Below are 22,874 nucleotides of genomic sequence, written 5' to 3'. Positions count from 1 at the left end.
AATATCGTTGTACGAAATATATTACTTATAGCATGAAAATTCAAGAATTTTGATGTTAAAAAAGTTTAATTAAAAGATATTTTAAAGCCTTGTAAAATCAATAAAAGACAAAAAGAAAGATAAATAAGGGTAGAAAACGAGAAAAAAAGTTCATGAACAAATGAGGAAAGAGAATTTATTTAAAATTTCATCTGACTGCCCTAACCGGTTTAGCTCAGTGGATAGAGCTTCGGCCTGCGGGCTGAAGGGTTCAATTCCAGCCAAGGGCACATGCCCAGGTTGCAGGCTCGATCCCCAATAGGGGGTGTGCAGAAGGCAGCCAATCAATGATTCTCTCTCAACACTGATGTTTCTCTCTCTCTCTCCCTCTCTGAAATCAATAAAAATGTATTAATTTTAAAGAAAATCAAAAGAAGATAAATTAAAAAAAATAAAATTTCATCTGACCTCTTTTTACTTGATGCTAACATATTTTTAATCATAAACCTGTATGAATGAGCTAATTCAAATACATAAATATGTAAATGTTTAATTATATTTTAAAACCATCTTTATTCCAAATTACAATTAAATTTTCATTTAATTAACTTTAAATAGAACAACAGACTTTTTTCCCAGTGAATTCTAAGCTTTAAATTCAAAATGTGAGTACAAAACAGACTGTGTAAGTACTCCTACCTTAAAAGCAGAAGAAACACTAAAACAGCCTCAAGCTAAAACAAGAATAGCAACACCAAGGTTAAAAAAAACCAGATTTACATTAAGTAGATACCTTCTATGTTTGCTTTGACAATTACCTTGGGAGAATGTAAGCAGTCACTACTTACAGTAAATAAATGCAACTGCATATACTTTAGGATATGTAAGCCTATCATGTGCAAATTCTTATTATGAAGAATTGGAATTGTGTTTACTCATATGAATCGCCTAAGAATTCTGAATTCTTTAGCAGTCCACACAGTTCATTTATATCTTTTTCATAATAGTGGATTTTGGATTGACCCACTTACCTTTAGTGTATAAGAATTCCAGTAAAATGAGTTAATAGAAACTCATTCTAACAAAGTCCCTAGTAAAATAAAGTAGAAGCAAGCAGAGACAAGGGACATTTGGAAAAATAATATTTGAAGTCTTGGGTGATAGTTCTTATTTGTTAAGAGGTCAGGCTGGGTATAGTAGAATGAGGGATAAAAAACAACTGTCTTTAGAGAAAATTTAATGAAGTACACTTCAAACACTTTAATCTCTACAGTTGCTTTAACTATGCATTTGTGAATTCTCTCTCATTTAATTCATGTCTTACACAGGAAGTAAATTCTTTGCTAATTCTAAACCCCTGAACCACCATCTTTAAAAATATTCTCCTGAGACAAAATAGATTTTCTTTGACCAGAATGATTTAATTGGCATACAACAAACCTATAGCCAAGATCTGTATGTTCAGTAAAGATATTGAAGTGTAGCTCATTTTCTTGGTGTTACAATAATGAATCCTTGCCCATTTTAAGTTATTTTTCTTACCCCCAGTGTAGAAAAGTTAAGACTATTCTAACTTTCACTTATTAGTTTTTGTTATTAAAAATCAAGTTGAAGTAACAAGGCCAGCTTCTGTCAAATATTTAACATTCAACTATTTAAAATGTAACAACTTAGCCCTGGCTGGTGTTGCTCGATGGTTAGATCATAGCCCCACACATCAAAGGGTCTCGGGTTCAATTCTAGGTCAAGGACATGTACTTCGGTTGCAGGTTCAATCCCCAGCTTGGTCAGGGCACCCGTGGGAGGCAACCAATGAATGTGTCTCTCTCACATCAAAGTTCTCTCTCCCTCTCTATATCTCTCTTACTCCCTCTCCCTCCCACTCTTCCATTCTCTCTAAAAATCAATGGAAAAAATATCCTCAGATGAGGATTAACAAAAATAAATAAATAAATAAACATAAAAATGTAACAACTTGCGTATGGGGAAACCTGAATACACTTACTTTTTAAAAAAATATTTTTATTGATTTGAGAAAGAGAGAAAGGGAGAGGGAGAGACAGAAATATCGATGAGAGAGAAACATTAATCGGCTGTCTCTCGCTACTGGGGATCAAGCCTGCAACCTTGGCATATGCCCTGACTGGGAACCAAACCAGCGACCTCTTGGTTCATGGGTCAAAGCTCAACCACTGAGCTACACTGGCCGGGCAATACTTATTTTTATTTCTTCAATTTTGACACACAAAGTTATTTACTTCTTTTTGTTTTTAACTTTAATTTTATATTATACCAAATTAAAAATACTATTAACATAATAATCTTTGAAAAAAGAAGCAAAGTTTTGGGAAAAGTCATCCATGGATAAAAGTTAAAGAAAAAATTAATTTTTATAATAAAAGGTTATGAAAGGGTTTCAAAAACAGGTACATGAAAATACATAGAAAAATCTCCAGAAATTCTAGTAAAATGAACTTCACTAGTCTAAAACCAGATTGTTTCTATTTCTAGATATTTAGGAACAACATTAAAGCATTAATATCTATTAAGTTATTCCTAGTAAGAAATACAATGAAAGAAAACAGATCTTGTGCATGTGTAAATATAAATTATCCGCCAATTAAAATAAATGTCTTATAAAAAGTTGAAATGTTAATATTCACTCTTCAAATGAAAGAATTATCAACAGAAATAAGTGTTACTAAATGTTTACACAATTCATTTTTAACATAGGCAATACCATTTTTTGTGAATCAATAAATGCCAATTTTTACATGGGACAACACACATAGAACCAGCACAAACTTTTCATTAAAATAATTGCCAGGACCAATACTGTATGTGTCCAAATTAAGAAACCTAAATAAGCCTCAAACAGATTGTCAAACTGCAGCGGGAAGGCCGGGGAGGGTTGGGGGGCAGGAGGGAGGGGGGTAAGAGATCAACCGAAGGACTTGTATGCATGCATATAAGCATAACCAATGGACATAAGACACTGGGGGGTAGGGGAGGCCAGGGGATTGTCAAGGGCAGGGGAAAAAAAAAGGACACATATGTAATACCCTTTGTAATACTTTAAGCAATAAAAAAATTTAAAAAAAAGAAACCTAAATAAGAGATAGTCCAGGACCTCTAATGTGGCAAATAGATAAATGCCTAACTTCTAAACACTGGACTTTCAATTTTTCAACCAGAGCTCCTGACTGCACCCTGCTTGCCCCCAACTCACAGCGGTGTTTAAAGCTGAGCCCTCTTCTCCAAACTGCACTAAGAGCACAAGAAGTAAAGGCTTCAGGGAATGTGAATGAGACATCGCCACAGCTAGCTTACATTTCTCTGTGACATGTCAAAAGTAGCATATTTCTTTTCCCTACTTTTACCTGTTATCTCCTTGTGTCCTCACGCTAACTCCAGAGTTTGCCAATTTACTATTATTCCCACTTCAAAGACTAAAAACCTGAGATGGGAAAAACAAAGCTTGCTTTGATACAGTTGGCAAATGACAGGAACAGGATGCCTTCACATCATCTCTAGCTTCAACATTCTCTCAACCCAATGTTTTCATGATTTCAAAATTATAGCTAATAATCTAAGCAAATTAACCCACTGCTCATCCCTGTCCATATCACCTTGTAAAGAGATCACTGCTTTTATCAATTCCTAAGCGGCATTAGGATATGCCAGATGATGTTCAAAATTATATGTTCAAGATGACATCTTAGATAATTCCTCAAATTTTAAGATGTCCCCTGAGCATTATTTAATCAGTAATTTCCAACCTTTTCCCTGTTATAACACAAATAGAAAATGATAATATGTGTACAGCTAACCAGTCAGGAGGTCCCAGGAGGTCCATGCAAGCCCTGCGCAGCCACTCTGGGGATGGTGGGCACTGTATGCTGCACAATGCCAAGGCACACACCTGGCAAACTCTGATTTTCAGTTCTAAAACTCCCACCATATGTCACACAAAGGCATATAAATCTGAGAAGTAATAAAGAGAAATGACAGTGAAAACCTCAAGGTCCAACTCTTACAGACAGCAGGAAGTTTTCCTTTCCTAACACAGACTTAGGACATGTCCACTCAGCATCCTGTAGGGCAGCGGTTCTCAACCTGTGGGTCGCGACCCCTTAGGGGTTCGAACGACCCTTTCACAGGGGTCGCCTAAGACCATCGGAAAACACATATATAATTACATATTGTTTTTGTGATTAATCACTATGCTTTAATTATGTTCAATTTGTAACAATGAAAATACATCCTGCATATCAGATATTTACATTAAATTCATAACAGTAGCAAAATTACAGTTATGAAGTAGCAACAAAAATAATTTTATGGTTGGGGGTCACCACAACATGAGGAACTGTATTAAAGGGTCGCGGCATTAGGAAGGTTGAGAACTACTGCTGTAGGGACTGTGGACAAATTATACCCCAATTCTGCCAGGTGTTATGTAGGAGCTACCCACAGAATCAGAATTACCAAAGGAGAGTTTAATGCTGCAAATCTACCACCACTGTAAGAAAAATCCTAAAAAACTAATGACTCTATAAGGTTTTCCCAAAGACTAAAGGAGATTATAGCTTGTTTTAAGAGACAAGTCTTAAGACTTGAGACTTTCTAGGTATTACTACTTTAAAAAATATTTTAATTGATTTTTTTTAGGGAAAGAGGAAGGGAGAGGGAGAGAGAGATAAAAACATCAATGATGATGGACATTATGCATGCCCCCAACTGCAGCCATGTGCCCTTGACTGGAATCAAACCCTGGACCCTTCAGTCTGCAGGCCAACGCTCTATCCACTGAGCCAAACCAGCTAGGGCTAGGTATTATTACTTTTTAAAGGAAAACAGAAAACATATATAAAATCTTAACACTGTTTTTGGACAAACACAAGTATTTAATATCACACATATTCCAGTACCTAAGCAGCTTTGGTGGGTTTCTTTGCTCTTTTTCAGTCCTTTTTCTATCATGTTTCCCTACACGCTTTTTCCTTCCTAGAGCTCCATTTTTACTAAAGTATTTTTATGTATCAAATGGTCTTGATTGAGGGGGTGGGGGGTGGGGAACCTAGTGCTTTAATTTGAGCAAAAAGCACAGAATGAATAGCCCATTAAAATGCACAAGACTAAATGTGAATTTATCTGTTTATTTAGAGCTTTTGGTGCTTAAAATTTCAAATAAAATGATCTAATTGCTGTAGTTTTAAAAAATTAAACATTTTTCCATTCTCGTCTGGGAAAAACTGCAGCACAAATCAACACAGTAGACTAGTGAAAACAGAATTACATTTAAAAACATAATTTAGAAAACATATGTCCTTCTTTTAAATTAGTAAGTAGAAAATGTAATTGTTGATAGTAAAAGCCAACAAGAATGAAATACAGACATTTGTATCTTATTATGTTTGCATGCATCATAAAGGCAACAAAAAACAGTTAAGTTTTAAATTTTTACTACACATTAATATAAACATATAAATAAGAAAAAAACTCCCTTTATTTTAAACTCAAAATTTTCTTCTATATTCAGTAAAAACAAAATTTTACCAAAAGTATATGACAGTTGTCAATACAAATCTCTCACTTCTTTAAGATATACTTTTCATTCTGATACACAGTTTAGGTATTATGATGCATTTTTAAAATGGAACAATTTAATGTCAAAACCCAGGTTGCTTCAATGTAACAAGAGAAGATTTAAAAGCTAGCACTATCGTATCGAATTGCAGCATACATACTGTATTGCCCCGTGCTAGTTTGATATATGCTAGTCGGTACTGCCATGGTAGCGATGTTAGGTGGTGTTCCTTCTCCCTCTGATTTTTCTTCTTCAATCTTGGGAACACCAGGCACATCAGAGGAAAGTTCATTCAGTATTTTTCTAAAACATAATTTAACAATACAAATAATTAAGATACAGTAATGAGACTTAGAAAATCTATAGTGGAAGAATTGGTTTGATGTATAATTAATTATTCTCCCTTTTTAAAAAAAAAGTATCATTACAGTGGAAACAACTTACCGATAAGAGGGTCTTCGTGAAAGGATTTCTCTGCGTTTATGAGAATCAATTACACCTTCTGATTCTGTAGACTCATCTGTCTCTGTGATTGTTGCTACCTATAATACAAGAGTTTCTGAAATGCATCATAAAAGATATGATCTCCTTTATTTTAAAAAGTGTGACTATGGCCCTGGTTGGGAAGCTCAGTTGGTTGGAGCATCATTCTGTGCACCAAACGTCGTGGGTTCAATTCCCATCAGGGCACATACATACCTAGGTTGCAGGTTCAAGCTTCAGTCAGGGCTCATACAGGAGGCAACCAATTGACATGTTTCTCTCACATTGGTATGTCTCTGTCTCTCTAAAAAACATATCCTCCAATGAGAATTAAAAAAAAAAAAGTGTGACTAAGGGTCTCTGTGTGCAGTATTAAGTCAGGTACTCGGAAAGTGTCCAGCAAACAGAACACACTGAAACCGCACTAATGGAGCTTACACTTGGCTTAAGAAAGGAAGCACAGACACAAACATTTCAGTTATAGAACAAGTGTGTCTGGAAAGGAATGGTGAAGATAATAAGTAAATATTACAGAAATGCAAATACGAGTGGTTAGAACGTCAAGTGAGGCTTCATAGGAAAGGCCTAAATATAATATACAGAAGACCCAACCCTGAAAGCACTCTCACATATCCAGCAGGGAGTGAGTGAGCCAGTAACAGAGGCAGAAAAAAGCATCTTGATTTCACTGCCCTCTTCACAACACCACAGCTGACTGGAGCTGGGTTTTCAAATCAGACATTAAATAGGTCCAAAGAAGAAAGAATATTTAAGCAGGTAAACAAGTCCGTTGGGGCTTGATAATGGTAGGTCTTGAAGGTCAAAATAAGGAATTTCTCCTTAAAGGAAAGATCAGAGTTTTGAGCATGATTTCATTTTTTTCAAGTCAATAAAATGATTATTAAACAAAGTCAGAGAACTAAAATAAAAAATCTCTCTACAACATGACTGCTCTCATTATATTCAGCCATTTCTCATTCAAGGCCTAAGATAGTTCTGAGTTCACAAAACTCACTTTACTTAATATTACAATTACATGGGAATTTTATTTAGACAAAATCAAAAGAGCTTATTAAAATCTGAACAATACAAACAGGAATATATACTTCCCAAGGCATATAGGATGAGCATACATGTTCACCTACACATATGACCATGCATCCCTGGTCATGGACATCCCACAAATAAGCATACTCGCCCAATGAATAGAATATATTAGAAAAAATGTTTCAATCAGATAATCATGTACCACCATCAAAAATTTATCACTTTACACTGGGCTTTCACACATCTCCCATATAATCATAAGACCCTCCTTATGTGAGCTGTTAATTTACCCATTTCAGAAAGTTGAAAACTGAAGTTCACACAGAGATTGAGTTGTCCATCGTTCAACAGGTAGGAATTTTAAGAAAAGATCCACCTCTACCTAAATCATCTATTTCACAAAATCCAAAAAACCTACTGAGTATAAAAGACAATACTTTCTTCCAATACCAGCCAGGTTAAAACTAAGAAATATCTGCACCCCAATAAAAGTCATAATACAAAAAGAAGAGTGGAAAGATTTTCTTGTTTTATTATTGGAGTCAGAAAGAGTCAGAAACTCTTGGAACCAAGAGTTAGAAACTCTTGGAACAGGAGGATAAAAATAAAAGACAAGCCCTAGCCTGTTTGACTCAGTGGATAGAGCACTGGCCTGCAGACTGAAGGGTCCCAGGTTCGATTCTGGTCAAAGGCATATGCCCAGGTTGCGAGCTCAATCCCCAGTAGGGGGCATGTAGGAGGCAGCAGGTCAATGATTCCCTCTCATCATTGATGTTTCTATCTCTCCCTCTCCTTTCCTCTCTGAAATCAATAAAAATATATTCTAAAAAATAAAAAATTAAAGATAATACTGAGAATTATTAAAACACCTGGTGCTGCAAAGATAACTAAGCTTTTAATGAATGTGAATTTATTACTTCAAACATCATGTTGCAGCCTTCATCCTTATTTTGCAATAAACTGTATTCAAATATGCAGGGGAAAAACAAGACTAATTAAGTATGTGCTTCTATTTTTCCCTCAAAGAACTTTTGTCACCAATTAGGTTCAAATAAGTCTAGCATCTAAAGGTCAATTACAAACTGACCTAAAAAAAGAAGAGAAATAAATTCAGTACACAAGAAAAGTATCTATACTTAATAATTTATATTGATGATGCATTAAAAAAAAGTTTATTTCAAGAAATGCTAAGGGTCCTAACCGGTTTGGCTCAGTGGAAGAGCGCCGGCCTGCGGACTGAAGGGTCCCAGGTTCGATTCTGGTCAAGGGCATGTACCTTGGTTGTGGGCACATCCCCAGTAGGGGGTGTGCAGGAGGCAGCTGATCAATGTTTCTCTCTCTTAGATGTTTCTTACTCTCTATCCCTCTCCCTTCCTCTTTGTAAAAAATCAATAAAGTATATTTTAAAAAATGCTAAGGATTTAAAAACAACCTTGAGCCTGGCTGGCATGGCTCAGTGGTTGAATGTTGACCTATGAACCAGGAGGTCACGGTTCAATTCCCGGTTAGGGCACATGCCCGAGGTCGTGGGTTTGATCCCCAGTGTAGGGTGTGCAGGAGGCAGCAAATAAGTGATTCTATCTCATCACTGATGTTTCTCTCTCTCTCTCCCTCTTATTTTCTCTCCAAAATCAATAAAAAATATTTTTTTAAAAAGGGGGGAAAAAAAATAAAAACAATCTTGATAATAAAAAGTAATAAAACACATCTCCAGATCACAACCATAATAATAATCACATCTACAAAACCAAGGTTAAATCTGAAAGGAGTATATGATGAATAAACATAAGGCCAAGAGACTATACATAATTATTTTCTATGGATTATGTATATTGAATTAAAAATAATATACTACCTACTAATGTGATTATTCATGAAAATAGCATCAGTGCTATAATCTTTATATTAACATGTTTATCAGACATCTCCAAAGAATCCTCAAAATATTTTTAAGCACCTTTGGAGAGCTTTGCTAAATAAATCCGAGTTTGAGCAAAGAGTAACAATGTGAAGAATTATTTATCTGACATTATTCATTCTGCAAATTAAAAACTGACAACAAAATGGCAACTCTTAAGTCAAATCTATGGGTCTAGCAGAGTACAATGCACTTCACAGGTAAAAGGAAAATCCCTCCAATTCTCTAATAAAATGACTTGATCATAAAAGCTACCCAAGGAAAAGAGGATAAATTAGTAAAGAAAAAGAAAAAGAAAAAAGCTCAAGCTCAAGAAAGTCAAAGACAAATCACCCAGGAAGCTAACCTGAACAGTTTGTATCTGTGGTGACTGAATAACCGATGGCTGTGGTGTCTGAATTACGCCCTGGACATGTACAGTTTGGCCCGAAGGTAACTGTACTAGAGTTATAGCTGGGGAGCCTCTTCCGGTGCCTGATCCAGCTACAGAAACCTGCAAAAATGAGCATGATTGAGGATTAAGGCTGAACCTTTTTGTTGTTCTTTTTGCTTTTTTTTAAAAAAAGAAATATCATTACTATGATAACTGGACTATTTTTCCTGCTTCCAAGAAATAATAAGCAAGCCGGGGTACTTACCATTAGGAAGTGGTCACTGTCCTGGAACAGTCATTCTCTGATGTGATAGATAGTAAAGAACCCATGCTCCTCACTTTCGGTTCCCATGCTTCGGTGGCTAAGAATGTTCTAAGCACAAAGTTCTAAAGCAGTTAAACTACCTCACTACGACCTCAGGACTACTAATAGGCCAGAGTATAAATTACCCTCTCTAACTTCTTAAGAGAAACTGGAGACAGAACTTAAATATGGTGAATTATTGTTTAATAAATGAAATGTTCGGTGTGGTGTTCTAGAATTATTCCAGATGCAAACTAATGCCTTTTCTCAATACTGATGTAAATAGCAAAGTTACCTTAATGCTCCCCCCCAACACACACACACCATAATTACAAAAAAGGCACAGGCCAAAGAAATCCCAAGGTCTCTCATGCTCTTAGTGTTTCTGACCCATAAAAAGCTCATGCCTTGGAGCTTGTGTGACCCTCTCACACGTTTCCTCTCCCCTAGCTTGGGCATCCAGATAGAAAGCTAGAACCATCACTTAGCTTGCACAGAAAGAAGACAATACAGATATCTTGATTGCTTTTGACAGAGATCCCTACTGGAAAAATAATACCTCCATGCCTCTGGTTTCAAAATCTTCCAAGTTTCTAATTAGTAAACAATTTGGTCAGCATACTCTTAGAAACTGCCACATTTTACTAAGTTCCACTATTCATTATGACTTACTCAATAAGCTGCCAGTTTTCATTATGAGTGGTAATGGAATCAAACAAATTTTGCAGAAAGCATCTGTGGGACCTCACTTTAAGAAACAGCAGTAATTTCCAATCTACTTATACTAATACTTTCAGAGAATTATTAAAAACTGGGTTTAAAACAACTAAGATTGCCTCGCCGGTGTGGCTCACTGGTTAAGCATCATCAACCTACGAACCAGGAGGTCACACAGTTCGATTCCCGATCAGGGCACATGCCCGGGTTGCAGGCTTGATCCCCAGTTGGGGGCGTGCAGAAGGCAACCAATTAATGATTATCTCATCATTGAAGTTTCTCTCTCTCCCTCTCTGTTCCTCTCTAAAATCAATAAAAAATATGTATATATTTTAAAACAACAACTAAGATTTTTTTTTTACAATATCATGTCCTTGGAAAGTAAACAACTTTAGCAATCCAAAAATAAGAAAATCTTTATCAATGCACTAGAACCTATGTGATGAGCATTAGGGTAAAAAGCAAAATTGCTAAAACTAACACCTAAGAAACAATAAATAGCACACCAAACAGTTGAGAGCCAAGTGCCCCACTGTATGGTATATAGGCCATGAAAGTCAACAGAATTGTATAGGCCATGAGAGCCCAGAATAGAAAGATTAGTATGGACCTGAACAATATGTGAAGGCTTTGTATAGAAGCCATAGCCTCAATATGAGCCTGGAACAGTGGAACAGAAAAGTGAGAAACTAGGGCAAAGACACTCAACATGCAGTGTGTCCCCCCAAAAATATATACACACTTTAACACCTGATAGCTCAATTTTGAAAATGAAATGTATATTAATAAACACTGCCTTTACAATTATTCGAAGTGTATGTATATATTTCTTTGGGATACCCTGTATATACTAAGGGCAAATTCATCCCACATGCTCTGGGGTATTATTGTCTACCTTAGATTTTGGGGAAAATAAAAAGGTTATCACATAATGGAACCAGTAGACTTAACAAGAAGTTAAAAAACAAACAAGCAAACAAACAAAACCATTGGGAGGATCTATACTTTAAATGTTACCAGCACAAAAGGCAAATTTAAAAAAAGGTATCCACCTCTGTGTGAATCAATTACTAAAAGGTACTCCTTTCGCCATACAACTAATTGTCAAACTTTTTAGTCTCAGGACTCTCCTTTACACTCTTAAAAATTAATGGTGACCTCGAAGAGCTTTTGTTTATGTGGTTTATATCCAGTAGGGTGCTATAAATGTTTAACAACCAGATCTTGGAAAGGGAGAATGCTGATTTGTACATTTGATGATTTCTGTAATGTAAATACTCCTACTATGGCAGATTTCAAGCCAACAGCAGATGACACTGAACCCAAAGTTGGAAAAAGTGCACATAGCCAGCTCTCATGAGTCAGCGTCAGCCCAGCACTGGGTATGTGTATTGATATTTACTATCCTATCTAATAATAGACAAACATGGTAATTAGCCATACCTCCGCTACCCTTCCCATTGGCTAATCAGGGCGATATGCAAATTAACTGCCAACCAAGATGGCGGCGGGCAGCCAGGCAGCTTGAAGGGAACAGGAGGCTCGTTTGCTTCAGTGACGGAGGAAGCCAACATTCCCCGCCTGCGGCTGCTGGCCTCTGAGCTTGCAGTTTGAAACATTGCTACAAATATAGAAGCTAAACAAAACCCCAGAAACCCTGCTTTCAGCCAGCCAGGATCTCAGAGCTGGAGTTGAAACAGTGTTTCAATTATAGAACCCAAACAAACCAGATAACTGCTTTCAGCCAGCCAGGATCTCAAGCTGGAATTGAAACAGTGTTTCGATTATAGAACCCAAACAAACCAGATACCTGCTTTCAGCAGCCGAGGCCTCAGAGCTGGAGCCAAGCCTCAGAGCTAAAGCTGGCCCAAAATAAAAAAAAATAAAAGAAAAAAAGGACAGGTTGGAAGCTTCAGTCACCCGCCAGCCTGAAAACGGCCCTCTGCCCCTCACCCAGACTGGCCAGGCACCCCAGTGGGGACCCACACCCTGAAGGGGGTGTGACCAGCTACAAACAGCCATCATCCTCTCATCCAGGCTGGCCAGGCACCCCAGTGGGGACACCCACCCTGATCCAGGACACCCTTCAGGGCAAACCAGCCAGCCCCCACCCGTGCACCAGGCCTCTATCCTATATAGTAAAAGGGTAATATGCCTCCCGGCACCGGGATCAGCGTTACAGGGGGCAGTGACCAAACCCCCTGATCGCCCTGCGGCTCTATGTGTGACAGGGGGCGTGGCCACAACCTCACTATCCGCCCTGCTCTGTTCGTGACAGGGGAAGGCGCCCCAACCCCCTGATCAGCCCTGCTCTGTGCCTGATAGGGGGGAGCTCCCCAACCCCCTGATCGCCCTGCGGCTCTGTGTGTGACAGGGTGCAGCGCCCTAACCCCCTGATCAGCCCTGCTCTGTGTGTGACAGGGTGTGGCACCCCAACCCCCCCCCCCACAGGCCCTGCTCTGTGTGTGGCGGGGTAGAGCCATAACCTCCCCATCGGCCCTGCCCTGAGTGTGACAGTGGCGGCGCCCCAACCCCCTGATCGGCCCTGCTCTGTGGGTGATAGAGGGCGGTGCCCCAACCCCCTGATCCGCCCTACTCTGTGTGTGACAGGGGGCGGTGCCCCAACTCCCCTATTGGCCCTACTCTGTGCATGACAGGGGGGAGCTCCTCAACCCCCTGATCGGCCCTGCTCTGTGCATGACAGGGGGGAGCTCCCCAACCCCCTGATCGACCCTGCTCTGTGCATGACAGGGTACAGAGCCCCAACCCCCCTGATGGGCCCTGCTCTGTGAGTGACAGGGAGCAGCGCCCCAACCCCCTGATCGGCCCTGCTCTGTGCGTGACAGGGGGTGGCACCACAACCTCCCCATTGACCCTGCCTTGAGTGTGACAGAGGGCGGTGCCCCAACCCCCCAATCGGCTCTACCCTGAGCGTGACTAGGGGTGGCATCTCAACCTCCCGATCCGCCCTGCTCTGTGCATGACAGGGGGCGCCGCCCCAACTCCCCAATCGGCCCTGCTCTGAGCCCGACCAGGGGCTGCACCTAGGGATTGGGCCTGCCCTCTGCCACCCAGGAGCAGGCCTAAGCCAGCAGGTCGTTATCTCCCGAGGGGTCCCAGACTGTGCACCGGGCCTCTAGTATTAGAAATTAAAACTGAGAAATTTAAAAAATACTTAGTAACTCATTAAAGAACAATAATTCTATTACAAGCTACAAATAATATTTCATGAAGAATTAAATTTTCCAAAACAAAAAGTAATGACAAGTGTTTCACATTTTTATAGATATAAAAATATTTTGTGAATGGTTTAACCGAAACAGCTAGATTCTTATACCTACTTCTGCACCGAATCTATTGTAATGTTTTTTCAGTCAGTATGTGGGAAAAAAACTCTAGTTGAACCTCACTCAGACATGATTGGTAAAGGAGGAGTATTTTAATAGCTTTTTCAGAAAAATGTGGATACTGTTTGATATTACACCAAAACTCAACAAGTGGTTGTCTCTTAAAGGTTAGTTGCAATGTGGAATATGAAATCATATCTGTTACATTAAAATCTATGGATCTATATTTTACTTTGCATGATGGTTACCCATGCACAATTTTGTAACATCATGTGGTAGTTACTTGGAAGTTATTGCCTCACTGAGTTGAGCAGATAGCCTAAATGCTGACATTTCATTATACACTATCAGAAAACCACATTAATTGAAATAAACATCAATCTCATCAGAAAACTATACATATTGGGAAGCCATCAAGCTCAAAATAGCAGATGCAGGCTTTCCAAAATTCAAAACTTCTGCTTAAAAGCTGGAATTTTATCATTGGCAATAAAAACTGTCGTTTTCCTTGAAGTGACAAACTCACTTCATTTGCATTTGAGATAAAATATGTTCCAAATAAGTGTAAATAGCCACAGTTTGGTTATTAGACATTCCTTTGAGAAAAATTATGTCCTATGAAAAAAACTCAGCTAGTTCATCTTGCCACTCAAACAATAACTCAAGTGTTATTTTTTCAAGAACACCATCGGTCTTCAGTATGCAGCAGAAATGCTTTCAGTGATTGTCCTAATTTCATAACTCAGAATATTAAAACAACATGTACTTAAGGGTCAAGACTCAATACAATTGGTAATATTTACTGTTTCACCAAGAATATTCCTAAATGAAACTGACTTTTTTTTCCCACTGCAAGTGAATGGCAGTGAAGAAAACAATGACTTCTATCCAGTTTGGTGCCACTGACTTGATTCCAGCTAAGGCACCAACAGTTTTACCCCCCATTATTTTTGCAACATTAGTATAAATGACAACACAGAGAAAAAGGAATATAGATCTTAACATCATTGTGAAAATGGTTTTATCCTCCCAAACCTCCAAAAAGAGTCCTCAGAGACGCCCCCAGTGTTCTGTGCACCACACTATGAAAATTGCTGCTCTCTCTTAATGTAGGCTCCAAGCCCTGGCTCACAGCTTGAAGAGCAGGGTGCTGACCCAGGCTGTAATTTCAGCTCAATAGCCAAACCACCATATCCAGTAACCTTGATGGAGATTTCATATGTCAGAGAATAAGCAAAGTATTATATAAATTATACCCAAGAGTACCACAAGTATTCCTAAAGACCAGACTTGTGAATTGAGATGGTAGATAGTGCTCATATTCACTGCGGGGGGTGGGGGGGGGGGTGAGAATGGCTCAGCTTCAAAGAAATTAAATATTTTGAAGAACTGAAAAACAACTCAAGAAAGAGTCATAGGGTTTTTTTTTTATCAGTATAAATCCTGCTGTAAGTTGCTTTGTCTTTCAGGATTTTAATTTATTAAACAATTGCTCTATCAAAATGGCTTAGTGTCAAGAATACTGCTGTTGCTCAGTCCATATAGCTCGGTGGTTGAGCATTGACCCATGAACCAGGAGGTCACGATTCCATTCCCATGGGTCAGGGCACGTGCCCAGGTTTCAGGCTCGATACCCAGTAGGGGGCATGCAGGAGGGAGCCAATCAATTATTCTATATCATCATTGATGTTTCCATCTCTTTCTCCCTCTCCTTTCCTCTCTGAAATTAATAAAATAAAATAAAGAATACCTGCTACAGAGAGAAACCAAGATGGCGGCATAGGTAAACACCTGAAATTGCTGCCTCGCACAACCACTTCAAAAATACAACTAAAAGACAAAACAGACATCATCCAGAACCACAGGAAGGCTGGCTGAGTGGAAATTCTACAACTAGACGGAAAGAGAAAAGCACACTGAGACTTTACTCAGAGGAGGTGTGGAAGTAAAGTGCAGAGGTACGGAGGCACACATGGAAAGGGCTGGCAACTGAGGACGCCATTGTCTTTTTCAATCGGGAGGAAGTCTCAAGCTCCCGACTGCTCTGAACTCTCGTTCCGGACGAGTCTCTGGGGACCCAGACTCATACGGGGAGAAACTGGACTGTCTGGCATCGGTCCGGAACTCGAGGGCAGCTTTCTCTCAGAGGTGCTTGCAGTGATTACCGCGGGAAACTGAGACGCGGGGCCTCTTAGGGTAGAACTGAGGAGCAGCCATAGCTGTTTGCTCTGGCCTGTTGATTCCCTGAGACCCCACCACACTCAAGCTGTGCACAGAGGCTTTTGCATATGAAAGGCCTGGCCCTTTGCAATCTGAAAATTACCTAACAAACTGCAGCTGGGTCAGAGAGACCCAGAACTTCCAAAAGAAGGCCCAAAGCCCCACAGCAGCTTGCACTGCTTCACAGCTGGGCCTCATCTGGGCACCTCAAAATCCCAAACAAAGAAGAGGAACCTGCAGATTTCTCCGTAGCTCCTGCTGGGTACCTCAGGCAGAGGCTAAATTAGCACCTCCTTATAGATCCAAGTGCCAGTGTACCCAGTAGTCAGAGTGGGACCATCCAGATTACAACTCCTCAGATCCATAAGGGACACACTCAGGGGGCAGACTCAGTGAGCACCAAAGCCCCACTGAAGCAAGTCTTGCTCCAGAAGGGTGTCTCCAGCACAGAAGTTCTCCCACTGCAGACACAGCTGATTCTCACAGCCAATTCCCCTGGAGGTCAATTTCTCCAGTGATACCTACAACAATCAAGGCTTAACTACAACTAGACTGTGCACAAAGCCCACAAAGGGGTGCACCAAGAGTGTCCACCTCAGGTAATTGGGGAGGCTGAGCCACTGGGTCCTATAGGACACCTAGTACACAAAGCCACTCTATCAACACAGGGAAGCAGCCAAAATGCGGAGACAAAGAAACAAGTCACAAATGAAAGAAATGGAGGAAAGCAAAGTACTGGATATAGAGTTCAAAACCAAACTTATAAGGTTTTTCAAGAATTTTCTAGACCCTCAAGAAAACTAGTAAGACCCTCGAGGATATGAACAAGGACCAACTAGAAATTAAGCATACACTGACTGAAATAAAGAATACTATACAGACTCCCAACAGCAGACCAGAGGATCGCAAGAATCAAGTCAAAGATTTGAAATACGAAGAAGTAAAAAACACCCAACCGGAAAAACAAAAAGAAAAAAGAATCCAAAAATATGAAGACAGTGTAAGGAGCCTCTGGGACAACTTCAAGCATACCAACATCCAAATTATGGGGGTGCCAGAAGAAGAGAGAAAGCAAGATATTGAAAACCTATTTGAAGAAATAATGACAGAAAACTTCCCCTACCTGGTGAAAGAAATAGACTTACAAGTCCAGGAAGTGCAGAGAACCCCAAACAAGAGGAATCCAAAGAGGACCACACCAAGACACATCATAATTAAAATGCCAAGGGCAAAAGACAAAGAGAGAATCTTAAAAGCAGCAAGAGAAAAACAGTTACCTACAAGGGAGTACCCATAAGACTGTCAGCTGATTTCTCAACAGAAACTATGCAGGCAGAAGGGAGTGGCAAGAAATATTCAAAGTGATGAATAGCAAGAACCTACAACCAAGATTACTTTACCCAGCAAAGCTATCATTCAGAATTGAAGGTCAGAGAAAGACCTTCACAGATAAGAAAAAGCTAAAGGAGTTCATCACCACCAAACCAGTATTATATAAAATGCTGAAAGGTATCCTTTAAGAAGAGGAGGAAGAAGAAAAAGGTAAAGATACAAATTATGAACAACAAATACACATCTATCAACAAGTGAATCTAAAAATCAAGTGAATAAATAATCTGATGAACAGAATAAACTGGTGAATATAATAGAATCAGGGGCATAGAAAGGGAGTGGACTGACTAGTCTCAGAGGGGAAAGGGGGTGTGGGGGGTGCGGGAAGAGACTGGACAAAAATCGTACACCTATGGATGAGGACAGTGAGGGTGGGGGGGGTAAGGCGGAGGGGGGGTGGGAACCAGGTGGAGGGGAGCTATGGGGGGGAAAAAGAGGAACAACTGTAATAACCTGAACAATAAAGATTTAATTAAAAAATAAAAGAATACCTGCTACAGAAAAGGAGCTGTACTCACTAATATAAAACTATATTCCTAGCCTTCTAGAGATGAGCTATATGAATTCTATAATTGCAATGAAACTTCTCTATGTCCAAACTCTGGGCAGTGCAAAACCTCATGAGACAACTCTTTCACTACCCTATTGAAATAAAGAATTCAGATGTACAGTATCCTTAAAAACAAAACAAAAATCCTTTAGATCTAGAGAACCTGTCAGACATTCTATATTCTCATTGCCAAAAGTGACTGGCATTAAGTGAGTAGTATTAAGCCTATAACTGTGTTGGTACAGTTAACAGGCTAAATTTCACCATTATTCATAAAATTTTAAAAAATTCACATGGCTCCCTACCTTTAACATCTTAGCACTATTTTATTATTATACTGATTATATGGCACCCTTGAAGTATGGTACACAGATGGCATAGAAGGAACAGGCAATGACTGAAGAACATGCATGGTGGCCATAAAGGCAAAGATGGGTAAATAAAAAAACATCTTTTTGTTTTGGGGAAGGTGGCAGATTCAGTTAGGAAGGCTAGGGTGAAAGCAATGGCAGCACAACCAGGTGGAAATGTTTAATAGGCAAGGATAATTATGAGACTCATGCTTGGGTTACAGCTCAGACAGAAAATAAAGATCTGAGAAATATTGACAAAGTGTAATCTACAGAATATTACATAGTTACTTAATTCATAATGTACAAATAGAATTCTAAAGAAGCCCTTGAAAGAGAAAGGAATTAAGTCTTTCTTAAAAGACACCAACTACTGTTACAGAGATGTAAGCTTTACTTCACTTAAACTAAAATATGCATACTAAAGGTAGAAATAGAAAATTTTCTTTTAGCCCTGGCCAGGTAGCTCAGTTGTTTAGAGCATCATCCCAATATGCCAAGGTTTTTGGTTCAATCCCCAGTCAGGGTACATACAGAATCAACCAATGAACGCATAAATAAGTGGGTAGAACAGCAAATCAATCTCTCTCTCTGCCTTCCGCCCTCTCTCTAAAATCAATTTAAAAAATTAAAAAAAATTTCTTATAAACATCAAATATTCATTTGAAGAGTTTCTAGTAAGCAAAAATCTCACAGGAACAAGGGAGCATGCCATGTTGACTAGTCTAGACAGTGGGGACATAGCAGTAAACAACGAAAGTCTCTTCTCTCCTAGATCAGGAGGAAACAGAAAATAAAGAGTGTCCCAAAATTCACGCAAGAAGTAATTTTGATAGAAAACACAGGTTTATAATTAAAAATTGTAAATTTTTTATTGATTCATAAAGTATACAGTATAGGGTTATGTATGGAATAGCATATCGCGTAAATGGCCGCCACGGCTTTGCTGGCACATACGTAAATGGATTATGGAACAACAACAAGTGGATGCTGATTTTTCGAACAAAATCATCTTCAGCGATGAGGCTCATTTTCATCTTGATGGCTTGGTTAATCGACAAAATTGTCGCATTTGGGGTTCAGAAAATCCACGCGTGATTGTTGAGAAACAAATGCATCCATAACGTGTCACTGTTTGGTGCGGATTTTGGGCTGGAGGCATCATCAAACCATTCTTCTTCGAAAATGCGGCTGCTCAGGCAATAACAGTTAATGGTGCTCGCTATCTCGACATGATAATCCAGTTTTTTGTGCCTAAATTGCAAGATATGGATGTGGACGACATGTGGTTTCAACAAGACAGTGTCACATGCCATACAGCCTGAGAAACAATTCAATTACTGCATGAGTCATTTCCTGGTCGTGTAATTTCCCGTTTTGGTGATCAGAATTGGCTGCCCAGATCATGCAATTTAACGCCGTTGGACTTTTTTCTTTGGGGTTTTTTGAAGTCTAAGGTTTATGCCAACAAGCCCACGACCACCCACACCTTGAAGGAGGAAATTGAGCGCTGTATCAACGAAATTCAGCCACATTTATGCAAAACAGTCATGGAAAATTTCAACAAAAGAGTGCGCATGTGCCAGCAAAGCCGTGGCGGCCATTTACGCGATATGCTATTCCATACATAACCCTATACTGTATACTTTATGAATCAATAAAAAATTTACAATTTTTAATTATAAACCTGTGTTTTCTATCAAAATTACTTCTTGCGTGAATTTTGGGACACCCTTTAGATGAAGAGACAAATATATAATTTGGAATGGTACTAAATTCTTAAAAGAAAAATAAAGCAAGGTAAATAATCAGAGAATGACAAAGGCTATTTAGAATATACTTGATGTGGAAAGCTTCTCATCAAAGGAAACATGTGCGTAAAAAGCTTAAATGAAGAGAGGGAGAAAGCCATAGGAAGATCTATGAGTATATTCACCCCATTCCAAAAATCGGGTAGGTGTACCTTCTCAAAAACCAAAAAACATTAAATGGATATATTTTGTATTTCATAATTTTATACCTCTTTTTATGCAGAAAGAACCCACAGTTGACATAATTTACCTTTCTTTCCAGCTCCCCTGAATAATCCTCTTCTATAGGATGCCTGAAACATAGATTATGCTGATGCCACCACATCCACAGAAAACCCCACTACAGACAATAGTTAATCTGAAGAAATAAGTTAAGATGATGCAATTGACAGCCTTAGTTGGCTTTGCAATAAAACAAAAATCCTAATAATGACATTTATAACTGGGAAAACCTCACAATTTGTAACACAGTATTTGATTAACACCTAGTAGACTACCTTCAATCTGTAGCTAGGTTCTCTTGCAATGGGGTTTATGATGTCACAGTACATATGCAAATTTCACATGCAGTGGGCCTGCATTCAAAACAGTTAATAAGGGGTAAAAAAAAATGTGAGTTGACAATATAACAGATTTTGCTATCAACTCTGTTGCTGAGAAATCAAACCTATATACAATTAATTAGTTTAATGACAAAGCTACAATGAAAATCCATTAACACACCAAGCAAGAAGTTGGAAAACTATCTTGATTTCTGTGTATTAAGCCAGGATTCTCAAAGGACTCTGTTTCTTCCATGGAAGAAGTGTTTAAAGAATATTTCAAACATTTTAAGGTGGAAAACAGGAAAACAATATTATAAATGTGAACACTTGAATAAAGATGCAAAATAATGAACATCACAAACTGATGAACAATAATAGATACAGAGACAAAGAAGCATCAAACAGACTGTCAAACTTCAGCGGGAAGGGAGGGGAGGGTTGGGGGGCGGTAAGAGATCAACCATATGTATGCATGCATATAAGCATAACCAATGGACACAGACACTAGGAGGGTGAGGGCATAAGCGTTGGCGAGGAGGCGGGGGGAAGGCGGCGGGGAGGTCAATGGGGGGAAAAGGAGACATATGTACTACTATTTGTAATACTTTTAAACAATAATAAAGAAAAAAAGATAGCACAGGGTTACTGATAATGGCTTGTGGAGGACATAGGTCCCCAAAATACTAGTTCAAGCATGGATTAAACAGTAACAGCCATCTCCAGTAGCATAAGCAACAAATGCACTTACATGCTATGTTAACATTAAAAAAAAAAAAAAAAAAAAAAAAAAAAAAAAAGAGCCAAGAGGAAAGCCAAAGCCGGGAAGGATAATAATATTCAGAAGGACATGTCAGTCCAAGGGCGCCAACTTCGAAACAACAAGAAATGTGAAAAGTGCTTGTAGCCTTTCCTATTGGCAAAAAAGATATAAGGAGTGTCTCATATAGCCCATGATCTTGCACCTAATAGGTGCTTAATATCTGTTCATTTGACCAGCATTCTAGGTGCAGCTTTCTTATGGTATGCCTGGTAAAAAAAAAAAAAAAAAATTAGCCCTAACCGGTTTGGCTCAGTGGATAGAGCGTTGGCCTGCGGACTGAAGGGTCCCAGGTTCGATTCCGGTCAAGGGCATGTACCTAGGTTTCGGGCACATCCCCAGTGGGGAGTGTGCAGGAGGCAGCTGATCGGTGTTTCTCTCTCATCGATGTTTCTAATTCTCTCTCTCCCTTCCTCTCTGTAAAAAATCAATAAAATATATTTTTAAAAAATTAGAGGAAATGTTTATGTTCTAATAACTGGCAAGTGTTTGTTCAATAAATGAATTAGAAATCTCTTAAAAAATAGTAATAAATATATATTTTTTAAAAGTCATAATAACCTTGGCTGGTGTTCTAGTTCAAAGGCATGTACCTAGGTTATAAGCTCTATCCCCTGACCCAGTCTGGGCACGTGTAGAAGGCAACCAATCCATGTGTCTCTCTCACATCAGAGTTTCTCTCCCTATCCTCCCTACTTCCATTCTCTCTGAAAAGCAATGGGGAAAATGTCCTCAGGTGAGGATTAATAAAAGTAAAATAAAAAAACATAATAAACAAAATGTGGTATAGTAGGTACATATAATGGATTATTCAGCCTTAAAAAGGAAGGAAATCCTATCACATGCTACAACATAGATGAACCTTGATATTATATTAAGTAAAATAAGCCAGTCTAAAAAGACAAATATTGATGATTCCTCTTATATGAAACTAGAGGCCCGGTGCACAAATTCGTGCACAGGTCGGGTCCAGCCGGCCCGCCCTGATCGGGTCTGATCAGGCTGAGCCAGCCGGGGGGTGGGGAGAGGCTGTGGGCGGTTGGCCAGCCGGCCCTTGCCCCCTGGTCGAATTCCAGGTCAAGGGGACTATTTGCATATTAGTCTTTTATTATATAGGATATCTAAAAGTAGTCAAATTCATAGAGACAGATGGTAGAATGTTGGCTTCCAGGGGCTGAAGGAAGGAGTAACAAGGAAGTTGTTGTTTAATGGGGATAGAGTTTTAGATTTGCAAGATGAGAAAGTTCTGGAGATCTGTTTCACAACAATGTGACTATACTTAACACTACTGAACTGTACATTTACACTTGTTAAGATTGCAGGTTTCATTCATTTTCTTTTTTTTAAATAGATTTTATTGATTTTTTGTTTTTTAGAGGGATAGGGAGAGATAGATACATCAATGATGAAAGAGAATCATCATCAATCAGC

The 22,874-nt window shown here is 39.0% G+C and overlaps 1 protein-coding gene across 10 annotated transcripts in view; it reads right to left on the bottom strand.

The window, feature by feature from the left end:
* Positions 1–22,874, bottom strand: part of CREM (cAMP responsive element modulator) — an 80,612-nt gene that overhangs the window by 30,911 nt on the left and 26,827 nt on the right. For 5 of the 10 annotated variants that reach the window (XM_006086690.3, XM_006086693.3, XM_006086689.3 and 2 more), the window contains exons 3-5: positions 9,364–9,510; positions 6,014–6,111; positions 5,730–5,872 (exon numbers count right to left, since the gene is read on the bottom strand). In XM_006086690.3, the coding sequence (XP_006086752.1) occupies positions 5,730–5,872; positions 6,014–6,111; positions 9,364–9,510 (388 nt within the window). The remainder of the gene's footprint in view (positions 1–5,729; positions 5,873–6,013; positions 6,112–9,363; positions 9,511–22,874) is intronic. The other 5 variants (XM_023752251.1, XM_023752253.1, XM_023752248.1 and 2 more) reach the window with 1 other exon arrangement.

This window comes from Myotis lucifugus, unplaced genomic scaffold (assembly GCF_000147115.1).
Source record: "Myotis lucifugus unplaced genomic scaffold, Myoluc2.0 scaffold_29, whole genome shotgun sequence".
NCBI classification, from domain to species: domain Eukaryota; kingdom Metazoa; phylum Chordata; class Mammalia; order Chiroptera; family Vespertilionidae; genus Myotis; species Myotis lucifugus.
This window is presented reverse-complemented; position numbering and strand designations above follow the sequence as displayed.